At 34.0% G+C, this 17,269-nt stretch overlaps 1 protein-coding gene across 1 annotated transcript in view; it reads left to right on the plus strand.

Moving 5' to 3' along the window:
• HCN1 (hyperpolarization activated cyclic nucleotide gated potassium channel 1) overlaps positions 1-17,269 on the plus strand; it is a 446,479-nt gene that overhangs the window by 397,962 nt on the left and 31,248 nt on the right. The window contains exon 6 of the mRNA XM_007961536.3: positions 3,559-3,799. Coding sequence (XP_007959727.1) covers positions 3,559-3,799 — 241 coding nt within the window. The remainder of the gene's footprint in view (positions 1-3,558; positions 3,800-17,269) is intronic.

Below are 17,269 nucleotides of genomic sequence, written 5' to 3' on the forward strand. Positions count from 1 at the left end.
GTTACTACTTTTCCCCTCTTTTCCTTATTGTATTCTTTGAAGGAAGTCCCCATGCTCAATGCTCAGCCCATCCTTAAGGGTTTGGTAATTATTCTCCAACTTTTTGAGGCAGGAATGCTTATATGAGTTATTTGAAATTATTTTGAATTTAAAGAGAAAGTTTATGTGTTATCCCTGACTTTTTAGTAGTTTAGCCAGTCATCTAGATTTGTATGTGATCTTGGTTATGTATTTTATACTTTTGGTTTAATCCAATACTTTTTGTTGTTGTTACTCAAATTTTTCCATCTTTGTTTGACTATTGGTAGCTCTTTCAGTTGGCCCCTGTGTCCCTTTGAAATACCTTCATTACTGTGGGGGTTTTGTTCTGTTTCATTCTGGGGATTGGTCTTTCTGTTTGTTTTTTCATTTGTTTTTAGCATGTACATACTTTCTTATACTACAAAATGTGCCAGGAAAGAAAGAATTGCATTTTTTAAAGTGCCAGCATAAACTTAATAGTCTGGAGCAACTTATTACTAAGATCAGAACCATGTGTTTGCCTTCCTTAGCAAGCAACCTTTCCTCAATTTAATGCATATAGATAATACTCCTAACTCAGATCTCATATTTTGATAAAAAGAGATAATTATAACAAGTGCCATAAGTAATCTGAATGAATGTTAGAGATAGTAATTGTGTGTTTTATTTACCTCAATGTGCCATAAGGAAAGGTGATTGATTAAAAATATTTTTTTAAAGTTTTGCTTCATTCTATACTTACATGATTGTTTCTATATACTAGACATCCTCAAAAAAAGCAGTTTTCATGGGAGAATGAAAGACTTTTAGAATCCAAGAAGATTCTGTCTCATTACCTTTTTTCTATCATATCTTTGTTAGAATTTACAGTTTTAATCAGGTAATACTCCTGGGAAGTAAAAGTTGCATGAAGGAAGAAAACATTAATAGATTTCTTTAAACAAAAATATGAAATTATTCCAGGAGTATTACAATAAATGGAGTTCTAACAGAAACACCTGGATATGCAATGTATCATTAACAAGTTATTCATAATTGCAATTATTTCCTAAAATAACAAATGAGAGATCAGTGAAGTGAAACATTTGCATAGTTCAAATCAAGGTACAAACATGAAGGGATTCTCTATTATTTTTGTGTGAAAAATTACTTTCTCTATAATCTGAGTCATTTTCAATTTCCTACACAGTATTATTCTACATCATTTTATATGTGAAATAATTAACTCTCAATCAACTAATCGAGCTATTTTCATGACATAGCTCTGTCTTCTTTTAACTCCACATCACTTTTTATCTTCCTATTGTTTTGTATAGAAATATTTGGAATAGTAAAAACAAATTTTTTAATGCAGAAGACTTGTCTCTCAATCCATTTGCTTGAGAAAGCTGAGTTTTAAGTAACCATCTCCCAACGAGAATAAAATTAGTGTTTGTGAATACTTTTTTACAACTGAAACTCCACCTTCCTCCCTTCCTTTCTCCCTCCCTCCCTGCCTTCTTTCCTTCCTTCATTCATTAATTCTTTCCCTCCCTCCTTCCTTCCTTCTTTCCTTCCTTCCTTCCTTCTTTATTCTTCCTCCCTCCCTCCCTGCCTCTGTTTCTTCTTTAATCCATTCCTTCTTTCCTTCCCACCTGCTCCCTCTCTTCCTCCCTTCTTTCTTTCCTTCCTCCCTTCCTTCATTTCTTCCTTCTCCACTGCTTCCTTTATATGCATGCATATTTATTCAGTACTTACTACTTACTGAACATTATTATAGACCCACACTCCATGCATCAGATAAAATTATCACAAATTTCCCTAGATACAGTCAATCATGGATTCAAGTGTATATTTTGGCCTGAATAATGCTGCACTAAGTACCACATTTAGTATCTTTCTCTTGTCTTTGCTGCTAAGTTCACTTTCTGATTATTGTTGCTTATTTGTGTATATTTTCTCATCTTCCATGAAGCTCCACTATTACAGACATTGTTATTCTTAACTAAACTCACAAAATACTGTTGAGAATGAAACACCTTTTCTTCCACGGTAGATCCAAAATGTTGTGCCTTCCGTATCAGCTGGAATTCTTTATCTATCCTGGATGGTATTAGGTTATTTGATGAAATAAGATCATGGAAACTTTCTTTCTCAGTCTTGGAATTTATGGGTCTGTATAACATATTTCCCCAAGGCAGAAGATAGAGTTCTCAGACTCTGTTACTACCTATGATTCTTTGTGCCTTCTTTTCACCTCTTAGCAGACATGACCAATTTCTGTGCCTCTTAAACAAAATCACAAATGCAGTCCCAACCTTTTGTGGGGCGACTCATTGGTAAGGAAATTTCTGAGAAGTGGCTTTGTGGCAAAATGTAGATTTCCACTGTCTATTCTGTGTCACATAACTGATTTGCATGATTAAAAATGTTTGATTCCACATTTCTGTTTTCATCTAGAGGGATAAAAATATGTTTAATCTTGACCAGAATCCACAGAATGAAATCAAACATACAGATCTCCTATTTAAGAACTGACCTGCTCCTGGAATAAAACAAACAAGTCAGGAAAAGGCAAATATGTCCTCTCTCTAGCCCATCATTTGCAATGGAATCCCAAGAGTCTTTAGAAAGAACGACTTCTGATTCTAACCCAGACAACAACTGAATTTATAATTTTAATTTTAGGGTTTTTTTTTTTTTTTTTTTTTTTTTTTTTTTTTTGAGATTGAGTCTCACTGTGTTTTCCAGGCTGGAGTACAGTGGTGTGATTTCTGCTCACTGCAATCTCCGCCTCCTGGGTTCAAGCAATTCTATGCCTCAGCCCCCCGAGTAGCTGGGATTACAAGTGCCCGCCAGCATGCCCACCTAATTTTTGTATTTTTAATAGAGATGGGGTTTCACCATCTTGACCAGGCTGGTCTTGAACTCCTGACCTCGTGATCCACCCGCCTTGGCCTCCCAAAGTGCTGGGATTGCAGGCATGAACCACTGTGCCTGATGAATTTATAATTTTAGATTAGAGTCTCCTTTGTGTAACCTTTTTCTGTACTATCCATTGTCCTCACTCTAATGTGAATGACATTGACAAAAAAAAACATCAAAATGCTTTTGTCTGGTAGTTGGGCCCAGACAAAATGGAGCACAGAAGCAGCAATGTCATAGCTAATAGGAAGTGATATGGCTTTCTTTCTTCATAAATAAAAGATAAAATGAAGAATAAAATATATTCACATTTTAGAAGTTTTAGCTTCGTATACACAATAGTAAAGAAATGGGAAGTTTTAAAAGATGAGATTTTCATATATTGAATTAACATTTATCGAATATTTAATATATTCTTATACTACACTAGGTTCTGGGAATACAAAAATTTCAACATCAAAATAAAACGCAATCCTGACTGTAATGTGATGTGCATTACTATAATTTATGAATTTTTGTATCTAAATTTAAATTGCGATGTTATGCTATATCTATTTTTTAAATTTCAGCATGTTTTTCTTCCAGATATGATTAATATCTCTCTTAATATTTGTTTACTCTTGACATCTTTAGGAGATAGTCAACTTCAACTGTCGGAAACTGGTGGCTACAATGCCTTTATTTGCTAATGCGGATCCTAATTTTGTGACTGCCATGCTGAGCAAGTTGAGATTTGAGGTGTTTCAACCTGGAGATTATATCATACGAGAAGGAGCCGTGGGTAAAAAAATGTATTTCATTCAACATGGTGTTGCTGGTGTCATTACAAAATCCAGTAAAGAAATGAAGCTGACAGATGGCTCTTACTTTGGAGGTTAGTAAAAAAGATGCAACTAAGATAAAATCTAAGCTGCTTGAGATTTGTGTCTTTAAGAATTTTGGAGATGTCAGTATGTCACTTTGTTGGTTTTGAATGTAAACCTGTATGTGAATTCTGATAAAAGTGTCTATAACAGTGCTTTCACATTTCAGAGTCACAGGCTCAATGTGTGTGATTTACTACTACATTGGTTGAGGTATTATTTCAACCTCTTTATCTAGAAGCAAATATTAGGGGCTTAAGTCAAATGGAAAGTATGATTTTCTCCTACACAAAAGTTCCAGGAGGGTTGGCAGGCTTTCTCTACAACAGTTTTTGGTGACCTAGATTCCATCCATCCACTAAAATGTTTTGTTTCATTTTTGTCATCTCCACAAGAGGAGCTGATTCCTCTCCGCCATGTTTTGATATGGCTCATATAATGGGGCAGAAATAATAGAAGAAATGAAAAACTAAGAGCTTCCATTTGATATTCCTACTGCCCAGAAATTGCAAAAATCATTGCTATTCACATATGATTGCCCAGAATTGGTATAGGATCACCTTCAAGCCTAAGGAAGGCTGCAAAATGTAGCCTCTAGTTAGATGGCAATTTACCTTGCTAAAAATTTATGAAAATTTGTATTGTTTCTGTATTAGTTTGTTTGCACACTGCTGATAAAGACGTACCTGAAACTGGGAACAAAAAGAGGTTTAATTGGACTAACAGTTTTACATAGCTGAGGAGGGCTCAGAATCATGGCAGAAGGTAAAAGGTACTTCTTACATGATGGCAGCAAGAGATAATGAGGAAAAAGCAAAAGCAGAAACCCCTGATGAACCCATCAGATCTCATGAGACTTATTCACTATTATGAGAATAGCATGGGGAAGATCGGTCCCTGTGATTCAATTACCTCCCCCTGGGTCCCTCCCATAACATGTGAGAATTCTCAGAGGTATAATTCAAGTTGAGATTTGAATGAGGACACAGCCAAATCATATTAATTTCCAATTTTTTTATTAAAATTATATATATAATACATATATATGTTTCTACACATGTACAAAAAATGCCTAGAAATTGATTTACTGGGTCAAACACTATTTGATCTTATTTTTAGACTTAGACAAATAACACCCAATTGCTTATTTGATAAGACTGTCTGTTTGCTTTGCCAATTCAGTTTTAGTTTTGTCTTGTGTATTAGTCCATTTTCACACTACTATAAATACCTGAGACTGGATAATTTATAAAGAATAGATATTTAATTATCTCACAGTTCCACATAGCTGGGGGCGGGGCACCTCAGGAAACTTACAATCATGGCAGAAGGTGAAGGAGAGACAAGCAACTGCTTCACAAGCAGCAAGAGAGAGAAAGCGCAGGGGAAACTGCCACTTAAACCATCAGAACTCCTGAGAACTCCCTTACCACCATGAGAACAGCATGGGGGGACCCGCCACCATGATCCATTTCCCCTCAGGTCCCTGTCTTAACATATGGGGATTACAATTCGAGATGAAATTTGTCGGGGGGACACAGAGCCAAAACATATTATCTTGTTAAAAAACAAAAGGACACACCCTAATTATCTGCATTTCTGTTTGCATTTTTGCTATTTCTAGGAGGCTGAGAAATTTCTTGTTAGAGTTGCTAATTGCTTGGATTTATTTTTTTGTTCCTATTCTTTGCACATGTTTCCACTCTGTTGTTTGCGTTTGTAAATCTAATTTATAGGAATGTTCCAGATATATATTTTATATGATGCAACTATTTTCTCCTAATTTGTTGCTTGTTTCTTAATTTTGTTTATAATATCTGTCATCGTTTTGATTCTCATTGTTGTTGATTTAAATCTGCATATTTTTTTCTTAGGGCATTAAAGATTTTATGTTCTGTAAGTGGATTTTACACACTACAAAATAATGGAAATGCTTTTCTTATCTTTCTTTCTTTTTTTTTTTTTTAATGATAGGGTTTCCCTCTGTCACCTAGGCTGGAGTGCACTGGCATGATTATGGCTCACTGCAGGCTCAAGTGATTCTCCCACCTCAGCCTCCCTAGTAGCTGGGACCACAGGCATATGCCTCCATGCCCTGCTTTTCTATTTTTTAATTTTTTGTAGAGAGGGGGTGTCACCATGTTACCCAGGCTGGTCTGTAACTCGTGGGCTCAAACAGTCTTCCTCCCTTGACCTCCCAAATTTCTGGAATTACAGGCATGGCCACCACACCTGGCTGGAATTGTTTTTCACATTTTTATGTATTTTATTTAGTTTTACTACACTTTTTCAGGACTACTTTGTTATTATAATTTCTTATATTATATTATTATACATATTTTTGTTTTAGTATTAATTTAAAATGTAATTAATACATTTTTGTTTTAGTATTAACCCATCCAAAGTATATTTGTGAGTATAATGTGAAATATTCTGTATTATCCCCATTTGTTCCCCCAAAGAGACAATTTTTCCAAAATCATTGATGAAGGAGTTCATCCTTTCTGCTAACTTTTGAAATGATTCCTTAATAATATGCTGACTTTAAGAAATGTTCCTCATTTACAGCTAAGATATATTTATTAGGAAAATTTTTGAATTTTAGTAAGTGCGTTTTTTGACTGTATCAAAATAACCATGAGGTTATAACCCATTAATCTATTATGACTGAGTGAAACATATTAACTCAAATTAATTAACTTCTTTAAATTCCAGCTCACCAATTAAAGACAATTTTGAAGTTCCATTTTGAAGCTTTCCATTTCTTCCCACTCTTCTTTCTTGTTAAAATGATTCTGTGTTGTCTCATTGGCCTCTTAGCCTTTTGTGCAGGTTATTTTAAGAAAAACGCCAATTAGGAAAAACTATGAATCTAACAGGATCTGCTTTAGAAAGTACAGAGAATTAATGTTTGAATGAAGGGAAAAAAGAAAGAGAGTATTGAAGTTAGATGGGATAAGAAATGAAAGTATACAGTTGATCTTGAAAAACGTGGAGATTAGGTGTACCAACCCCTACTCTGTCAAAAATCTGCATATAATTTTTGACTCTGCAAAATCTTGACTAATAGCAGCCTACTGTTGGCTGGAAGCCTTACCAATAATATAAATAGTTGATTAAAACATATTTTGTATGCTGTATATATTTGATACTGTATTTTTACAATTAAGTTAGCTAAAGAATATAAAATATTTAAAAATTAATAAGGAAGAGAAAATATATTTACTATTCATCATAATAAATAGATCATCATAATAAATGGGTCATCATCAAGGTCTTCATCCTCATCATTTTTATGTTGAGTTGGATGAGGAGGAGAAGGAAGAGAAGGGGTTACTTTTACTCTCTTGCGGTGGCAGAAGCAAAAGAAAATCCACCTGTAAATGGACTTGCGTAGTTCAAACCTGTGTTAAGTAGTGAACTGTATATGTATAGGCCAGGTTTGGGGATAAATTTGTAGGAGGAAAAGTCTTTGAGTCAGTTTCTGGGGATTTGATGAATATGTAGAAGAAACATTTGAAAAGAATTTTTTGAAGTATTATTATGCACAAAGACAGGATTTGTGAAGTCGACATATGTTTTGTGAATTCAAAGGAGCTTTTAAATACCTTACAGTTAATTTGGTAATATGACTAAGGTTTTATACAAAGACTGGAATATGTTCCTCCCTGGATTTATGTGGGTTAAACTATTAGTACAGTGAATCACATCAATGAATATCCTTATGTTAAACCATAAGATCATTTCTGAGATTAAAACTATTTTTTCTTGATGTATTATTTCTTTAACGTAGTGTGGCATCTCTGTCCATGAGTGAGATTGGTCTACATATAATGTTGTTTTTATTGGGGTCATTTTTGTGATCTATTAGATGACTTTGGATATCAGGTTATGCTCACTTCTTAGAAAGAATAATGAAACTTTTTCAAAAAGTATTCTCTGTTTTAGAGAAGTTTAAACAATCTAGGCATTACCTGTTATTTGAAAATTTGATAGGCTTCACAAATAAAGCCACTTGCATTTGATTCCTTGTATTTTATGGTTATTAAAATACTCCGGTTTTCTATTTCTTTAGGAGTAATCATTCAGTTCATCTAATTCAATTGTTCATAATACTGAGTACACATTACTATCTCCTGGGAAGCTTTAAAAAAATTTGATGCCAATGCCAAAAAAGCTACTCTATATTTTCTCATATAATTGAGTGGAGTTGAAATCCAATTACCAGTATGTTGGCAAAAATCCCCAGATGATTCAAAAGAATTTTTAAATTAAAAATAGATAGTTACAGAGACAGAGAGTGAGAGACATGAAGATATTGATATAGATATATGGTTCCCTTTTTACTTTTAAACTTTTATTTCCTTTTTATTACAGGGGGTTTGTATTTACAAAATTATTGCAAAGATCATACAGATAATTCCAATGTAAACACCTTGCATTACTATGGTATGTTGGTCAAAACTAATGAACCAACATTGATTAACTGTTAAAGTACTTAATAAAGTGCATTTTTCATTAAAATTTTTCCTATCTTTACCCAATGTCCTTTTTCTGTTCAGAATCCGATACATAATACCACCTGACATTTAGCAGTAATGTCTTCTTTGGCTACTTTTAATCATTAAAGTTTCTTAGAATTTCCTTCTTCTTTAGTAATTTGAAGCACTGGTTAAGGTATCTTGTAGAATGTCCCTCGGTTGGGATTTGTCTGATGCTTTTCTCAAGATTAGATTGGAGTAATTGTTTTGGGGAAGAAAAACAAGACTTAAAGTACCATTCTCATCACATCATATTGAGAGTGCATACTATGAATATATCTTATTGCTCTTGATGTTAACCTTAATCATCTAACTTGAGTTAGGATTTGTAAGTCATCTCCATTGTAAAGTTAATTTTTCTTCCCCTCTCATTCCATACTGTACTCTTTGGAAGATAGTCACCACACACAGCCCACAAGTAAGGAGTGGAGAGTATTATTCCACTTCCTTAAAGGCCAAGTATGACATAAATAACTTGAAATCATTCTGAACAGGAAATTTACCTATTCTCTTTCATTATTTATTGATATATACAATCCTTTTTTTATCAGTATGGACACTTGGATATTTATTTTATAATTTGGGTTATAATCCAGTACTACTTTATTAATTCTGTTGCTCAGATTGTTTCATCTTTGGCTATTGGAATCTCTTTCAATTAGCCCCTGTGTCCGTTTGTCCTTATTATTGTGGGTAAACTTTTTCTTATTTCCTGTCACCACAATATGCTCCTGGCTCATCCTGAATAGTTCCTATCAGTCTAAAATTATTCATTTCTTCAAGGAGCCTTGGATTCTATAATTGGAGAATGGTAATTGAAATAAAGATCTGGAAATCCCTGAGTTGGTGCAGGGTATCACATGGTGAGGGAGCTGAGAGTGCTCATGTGGAAGACCAAGTTCTTCTTTCTCTTTTTATAAAGCTACCAGTTATCCCTGATTATAAATCATTCATAAAGGCAGAGCCCTCATGATCCAGTCAACTCGTAAAGACTTCACCTCTCAATACTGCCATATTGGGTATTAAATTTCAAGGAGTTTTGAAGGTGACACATATTCATACCATAGCAACATCTTTCCACAATCTTGATTTTGGGAGAAAGCATCCACCTGTTACCATTAAGTATGATGCTAATTGAACACATTTTGTTTGTTTGTTTGTTTGTTTTTCAGATGTTCTTAATCATATTGGGAAAGTTATCCTTTATTCCAACTTTTCTAAGAGTTTTTTTTTTTTTTTAATCATGAATGAATGTTGGGTATTGTCAAATGTGTGTTTTTCTATGCCAAGTCTGTGATCATATGTTTTTTCTTCTCTAGTCTGTCAATGTGGTGAATTGTTTTGATTGATTTTAATTTTAAGTGTTGAACCAGCCTTGCATGCCTAATATAACTTTTATTTCATCAAAATGTGTAAAATGTATTGGATTTGATTTTCTAATATTTTGGTCATGATTTTGTCTCTGTCTTTTTAAGATATAATATTCTGTGCATTTTTATTCATGTAATGTGCTTTCTGATTTTTGTATTTGGCTGATTCTCACTTCATAGAATAGATTAGAAGGTGCTCCTTCTTCTTCTATTTTCTGGAAAAGTTTGTGGAGAATTAATATCATTTCTTCCTTAAAATTTTGGTAGAATTTACTGGTGACAACTTTTAGGCCTGGTGATTTATTTTTTGCAAGGTCATAGAATAATTTATCCAATTCCTTGTGGATATAAAGTTGTTTATGTTATATGGTTCTCATTATGTGAATTTTGTTAGTTTGTACTTTCCAGGAATTGCTCCACTGCATCTACTGAGTTCTTTGTAGTATGCTTTGATCTTTCTTTTAGTGTCCCCAAGATCAATAGTGATGACACCTTTTCATTTTTGATGTTCATAATGTTTACTTTCTTTTTTCTTGGTCAGTCTTCCTAGAGAATCTTAAAAAATATATATTTTCCAAGAGGTAGAGTTGCATTTCACTGATTTTCTCTGTTGTTTCCTGTTTTCATTTTTATTGATTTCTATCATAATTTTCATGGTATTCTTAGTTTTTGGGCTTTGAGCTTAAATTGCATTCCTTAGTCTATTTTGCTAAGATGGAAGCTTAGAATATTGATTTTTCAATCTTTCTTCTGTTCTAATATATTTGTTTAATACTATGTAGTATAAATTCCTCTCTAAGAACTTCATTTTCTACCTCCTGCAAACTTGGTGTCATATTTTAATTTTCGTTAGTTTTTTTTTTTTTTTTAATATTATCTGAGACTTTTTCCTTGTCCCATATGGTTTTTAAGTGTGTTAAATATATAGGGATTTTCTGTCTTTCTGTTGTTGGTTTCTAGTTTAGTTCTATTGTGACCTGAAAATTTACCTTGTATGATTCTCACTATTTTCTGTTTGCTGAGATGTGTTTTATGGCCCTAAATCTTGATAAATGTTCCATGTAAAATGAGAAAAATAATATTCTTCCATTGTTATTTATTTAACCAAACTCACTTGAGTAAGAAATTATGTGAAATACTATTTTGTTTCCATTCAGAGCTTTTAGCCTCATTCATATTTTCACTATGATGACATGGGGTGGCTACTGGTGGACCTCAAGGGTACCAGAAGCACAAATCTTTTATGGACAGTTTATGGAAAAAAATAAGTTTACATTACTTTCAATATCAACATGCAGTTTTAGACATCAAAGAAGATAATGCAAGGCAGTTAAAATCTAATAGCATGTACTTATTTAATAAGCTATACATATTATACAATCCCTACCTATTTCATTATCTAATATGAAATCTTGAGATCGATAATGCCAAATTTTATATTATACTAGTTTTATATTTGTATAAATTGAGCATGACAAGTTCATAGTATTGTAAAGCAGAAGAACCGGAGGTAGGCTGAGGAATGCTCTTTTCCCTCTTCTAATATGTCTAACTAAATAAACGTAATCAGTTCACAAAACATTAAACCTCAGTAAAATGGAGGGCAGAATAGTAAACTAAGGAGATTTATTTAAAGAAAGATCATATGCAAACGTTTTGAATTCTGTGCATAACTTGATTTATGTCTACAATAATGAAGGAGTATGTTTCTACATCAGTATAATTTTTTAACTACAGAAAATTTGTTTTACTTTTTGGTAAGGCATGTGGCTCACGCACCACCTTATCCTGTATTCTTAGCAGAGGTCTTACGTAGTGCAGTCGCAGAAAAAGTATGAGGAAATGAACCAAAAATAAGTGTGAGACACATTCATAAGGCCTGGGGATAGAGCAGTGAGCAAAAAATACCATGCCACTCCTACTCATGGAAGTTATATTTTAATGGGTGGTTATATTTTACAAAGAAGAATTTAATAAAGAAACCTGGGAATTACTAAAAATATTAAGCCACATTATAAAATGGTGACAGCCATATTGGAATTACAGTCCAGGCATGTGGATTACCTGGGAGTCCTAGGCTTCCCATTGAGAGTGATGGTGAATGGGCATAAAGAGCTCGAGGAAATTTGTCTACATAGCTTGGGCCAGATGGATGGCGAGTAAGTGTTGGGGTTGTGGTGAGTGTTGGGGTGCTCAAGGAGTGATGGTTTTGATTGTAGCAAAAGGAGTGTCTGGACTCCTGCTTAACTCCTCCTTTGAGTTAGGTTTTATAGTCTCATCATCCTCTTTTTAAATATCAGAAAATCAGTCTCAAAGCAGTTAAACAAGCTGGCCAAGGCCATGGACTTGAGCAGGGACAAACCCAGGTTTCAAACTCAGTTTGTTTCTGAACCTGAAGCCTGTGTTCTTTCCAGAATACTTAACTGCCTCTTAAGAGGGGCATGATTATTCTCCATGATATCACTTCAAATCTATCCATGAACCTTTTATTTAATTTCCGTGAATTCACTAAACTCTTTTGTAAGTCTATTCATATGTTCTCTCTGACCATTCTATTAAGGTAATCATACTGTAAATATATTATCCACTAAGTAAAATGCCATGAACAAACTTCATTAAAATGTCAAATAATATATCTTTGTACCAATACTTTATGATTTTAAAGAAAAGTTTGTTGTTCTAATATAATTTATTTGACTATTGTTAATATCTCCTTTACTAATTCACCTCTTAATAATAATTTATCTTTCCACACCAAAGTGTTCTAATTGATTCAGTCTCTTAACTTTCTTTCTTTCAAAATGTCTGTCTCATAAGTTCTTTTTATGGAATGATAATGTGAAACAAACCTATGAGAAAGGAAATATTTCTCATGACTCTTGTTAAATGCTGCTTTAATAATGGCCATTTTGCTGGCTGTGAAGAGACTGGCAGATACTTTACACAGTTAATATGTGTATTTAGGATTTTTATGACCAAAATACATTTGGGCAGATAATGATCATTTGACATTTTTAAATTTAGAGACACCAATTTGAAAAACCCACAGGCAATTCCAGTCATGGTGACTATTCATTAACTCTAAGAGGACTGAAGCATCTGCCAATCTGCAGTTTGCAATTTACTCCACTTCTAGTACATTATATTTGTTTAAGCTCATGCTGGTTTTCTAGAAGGCATAAGGAATCTGTTGATAATTAATCAAATTAACAATTTGATTAGCTCAATTTTTTCTATTACATTTATGAGCAGCAGTAGGAAAGAACAATTAATCTTCTTATGAATTTTTTTATTTATTTTTCTTTTGCTTTCTCATTTGTTATCCTCTTAGATGAGGCTAAATGAAATAATTGTTTCCATGCTGGTAAGGCAACTCTGTCAGATCTTTTCTTTTCTTGTCAGGTCTTAGCTGACTTAGAAATGTCAAATAATATATAATCGTAAGCTGAAGCTTTGCTAACTCATTGGGTGAGAGAGATGCTAGTCACCATCTATATCCTCACCTCACAATTCTATGTCTATATAAAATCATTTATAAATGAATCAATGCCAAATGTCTGACATATTTAGGAAAATTAGGATGAACATTAAGAAGACATTTTATTTTGAAGTCAAAAGGTCTTTCTCTCTTTAATAAAGTAGTGGAAAAGAAGAGGGAGGGGAAGAAGAAGAAGAAACCTAAAAAGTTCATATTACAATCCTGGGTCTTCCGATATTCCTGTGTTTGTTCACAAAGGACCATATTTAAAGAGGTCTTTGTTCTGTTCTGTTTTGTTTTGTTTTGTTTTTGTAAACCATGTCTTGCTCTGTCACCCAGGCTAGAGTGCACAGGGGCAATCATGGCTCACCTCAGCCTTGATCTTCTGGGCTTAAGTGATCTTCCCACCTAAGCCTCACAAGTAACTGGGACAACAGGTGTGTACCACCATGCCTGGGTAATATCACTGATCATTAGAGAAAGGCAAATCAAAACCACAATGAGATACCATCTCAAACCAATCAGAATGGCTATTATTAAAACGTCACAAAATTATAGATACTGGTCAGGTTGTGGAGAAGAAGAAATACTTTTACACTGTTGATGGCAGTGTGTATTAGTTCAATCATTATGGAAGACAGTGTTGTAATTCCTCAAAGACCTAAAGACAGAAATACCATTTAACCCAGCAATCCCATTACTGGGTATATACCCGAAGGAATGTAAATTGTTCTGTTATAAAGACACATCCATTCAAATGTGTTTTCATCTCTTTGTGCTGGTAATAGGTAAACTGATTTTCTCTTTGTGCTTTCATGGCATTTAGCCTATTATTGAATTATTTCAATTATTATTTCATATGTAAATTTTAAATATTACTTTATAACTTTTCTGAGTTTAGACACTATGATTTCTTCAAATGTAACATGTAAAACCAGAGCATAGTGTGTGAACAAGCAACAACACTCAATAAGAACCTTTGTAAAGAATGACTAGATGGGTAGAAAAATGATGGATGAACGGATAGATATTTTCCTTTTTCACTGCTCTTAATCTTTATTTCTTCTTCTTTCTCACCAGCTCTAAACTTAGAAAAGTAGTGAAGCATCCCATTTATTGTAATATTATTCTCATTCTTTGAGAATAATATTATTTTGTTAATCTCATTCTTTGTTCCAAGATAGGAAATCTATACATATAATGATAAAGTACAATCTAAACTTAAACATACCAGATGATTTCTGAGAAATTTAGAGTTTATGCCCTTTAAACTGTTTTCCAATTTCAAATTAATCTCACTTTATTAGAGATAGGTTAATATAGTCCTAGAATCTAAAACAATAGAATCTGTAGGAATGATGTCTGGCAGAACTTTTTGTGGTGATGAAAATGTTCAAATTTAACACTATTAAAAAAGCTAGCCACATCACACTACCTGACTTCAAACTATACTACAAGGCTACAGTAACCAAAACAGCATTGTACTGGTACTAAAACAGAGATATAGACCAATGGAACAGAACAGAGCACTCAGAAATAATACCACACATCTATAATCATCTGATCTTCCACAAACCTGACAAAAACAAGAAATGGGGAAAGGATTCCCTATTTAATAAATGGTGCTGGGAAAATTGGCTAGCCATAAGTAGAAAGCTGAAACTGGATCCTTTCCTTACTCCTTATATGAAATTTAAGTCAAGATGGATTAGAGACTTAAATGTTAGACCTAAAACCATAAAAACCCAAGAAGAAAACCTAGGGAATACCATTCAGGACATAGGCATGGGCAAGGACTTCATGTCTAAAACACCAAAAGCAATGGCAATAGAAGCCATAATTGACAAATAGGATCTAATTAAACTAAAGAGCTTCTGCACAGCAAAAGAAACTATCATCAGAGTGAACAGGCAACCTACAGAATGGAAGAAAATTTTTGCCATCTACTCATCTGACAAAGGGTTAATATCCAGAACCTACGAAGAACTCAAACAAATTTACAAGAAAAAAAAAACAACCCCATCAAAAAGTGGGCAAAGGATATGAACAGACACTTCTCAAAATAAGACATTTATGCAGCCAACAGACACATGAAAAAATACTCATCATCACTGGCCATCAGAGAAATGCAAATCAAAACCACAATGAGATACCATCTCACACCAGTTAGAATGGCAATCATTAAAAAGTCAGGAAACAATAGGTGCTGGAGAGGATGTGGAGAAATAGGAACACTTTTACACTGTTGGTGGTACTGTAAACTAGTTCAGCCACTGTAGAAAACAGTGTGGTGATTCCTCAAGGATCTAGAACTAGAAATACCCTTTGACCCAGCCATTCCATTACTGGGTGTATACCCAAAGGATTCTAAATCATGCTGCTATAAAGACACATGCAAACGTATGTTTATTGTGGCACTATTCACAATAGCAAAGACTTGGAATCAACCCAAATGTCCATTAGTGACAGACTGGACTAAGAAAGTGTGGCACATATACACCATGGAATACTATGCAGCCATAAAAAAGGATGAGTTCATTTCCTTTGTAGGGACATGGATGCAGCTGGAAACCATCATTCTCAGCAAACTATCACAAGAACAGAAAACCAAACTGTATGTTCTCACTCAGAGATGGGAATTAAACAGTGAGATCACTTGGACACAGGAAGGGGAACATCACACACCGGGGCCTGTCATGGGGTGCAGGGAGCAGGAGGGGATAGCATTAGGAGATATACCTATGTAAATGATGAGTTAATGGGTGCAGCACACCAACATAGCACATGTATACATATGTAACAAACCTGCACATTGTGCACATGTACCCTAGAACTTAAAGTATAATAATAATAAAAAAAAGCTAGCCACTAATAATATACAGCAGTTGAGGATTTAAAATGTGGCTGGTGTGACTGAAGAACTGGATTAAATTAAATGTTAATAGCCATATTTGACTAGTGCCCAGCACATTGTACAAAATAGTTATCAATTGTCGTAAGATTAAGATAAAGGAGATTTGCAAGGGAATTGTATCTAGAATGGTATAAATGAAATTTGTTATTTCATGTTAAGCCCAATATATCCCTGAGTGTTCAAATAAATTACATTCCTTTCTTCTTTCCTTTTTTTTTTTCTTCAACAAATGGATATTGAAAATCTTCTGTGTTCCACATGGTATTCTAAATTTTTGTCATACAATAGTGAATAAAATACAATTCTAGCATTCGTGGATATTATGCACTGTTGAATGGACATACAATAAACAATAGACAAATGTATACATAAAATAATTTCAAATAATATTTGATGCTATGAAAAAATAATAAAGCAAGTTAATAAAAGAATAGTTTGGGCAGAAAGCTTAATGAAAAGGGACAGCACTGGGTGTGGTGGCTTATGCCTGTAATTCCAGCACTTTGGGATACAAAGGCTGAAGGATCACTTGAGTCCAAGTGTTCAAGACAAGCCTGAGCAACATAGTGAGTCCCTGTCTCTACAAAAAATCAAAAAGTAACTGGATGTAGTAGCACACAAATCTACTTGGGAGGCCTGAAGTGGGAGGATCCCTTGAGGTGGAGGTTGCAATGAGCCAAGACTGTACCATTGCACTCCAGCCTGGGCAACAGAGTGCAAACCTGTCTCAAAATATAAATAAAATAAAAAAGAGGGAAAGCTAGTCATATAACAATCTGAGAGAGAAACATTATCAGCATGGCGAATAACAAGTGCAAAGCTCCTGATGTGAAAACAGAGGTGGTAAGTTCCAAGAGCAGAAGGATGCCAGCTTTGCTAGACCAGAGAGAGAGGTTAAAAGATTTATAAAAGATGAGCTCAAAGTGTTGTCCAGAAAACAGAACAGGTGGGCATACACAGAACATGATATATTTATAAGGTGGTCATCTTAGTGATAGACCAAGAACTCTAACTTAGTTCATGTGGGAAGGTAGCGAACAGTGAATAAGAAGTAGAATTAATAAAATACAGTTCCATATGAGAGAGAAAAGATATTGGAGGTGGAGAAGTAGAATAAAGTGAGGTGGAAATACAAGAAATGATCTGAATAGAGGTTTTGGAATTAGTTAAGCTATTGA

The sequence above is a fragment of the Chlorocebus sabaeus genome, chromosome 4 (genome assembly GCF_047675955.1).
Source record: "Chlorocebus sabaeus isolate Y175 chromosome 4, mChlSab1.0.hap1, whole genome shotgun sequence".
Taxonomy (NCBI): domain Eukaryota; kingdom Metazoa; phylum Chordata; class Mammalia; order Primates; family Cercopithecidae; genus Chlorocebus; species Chlorocebus sabaeus.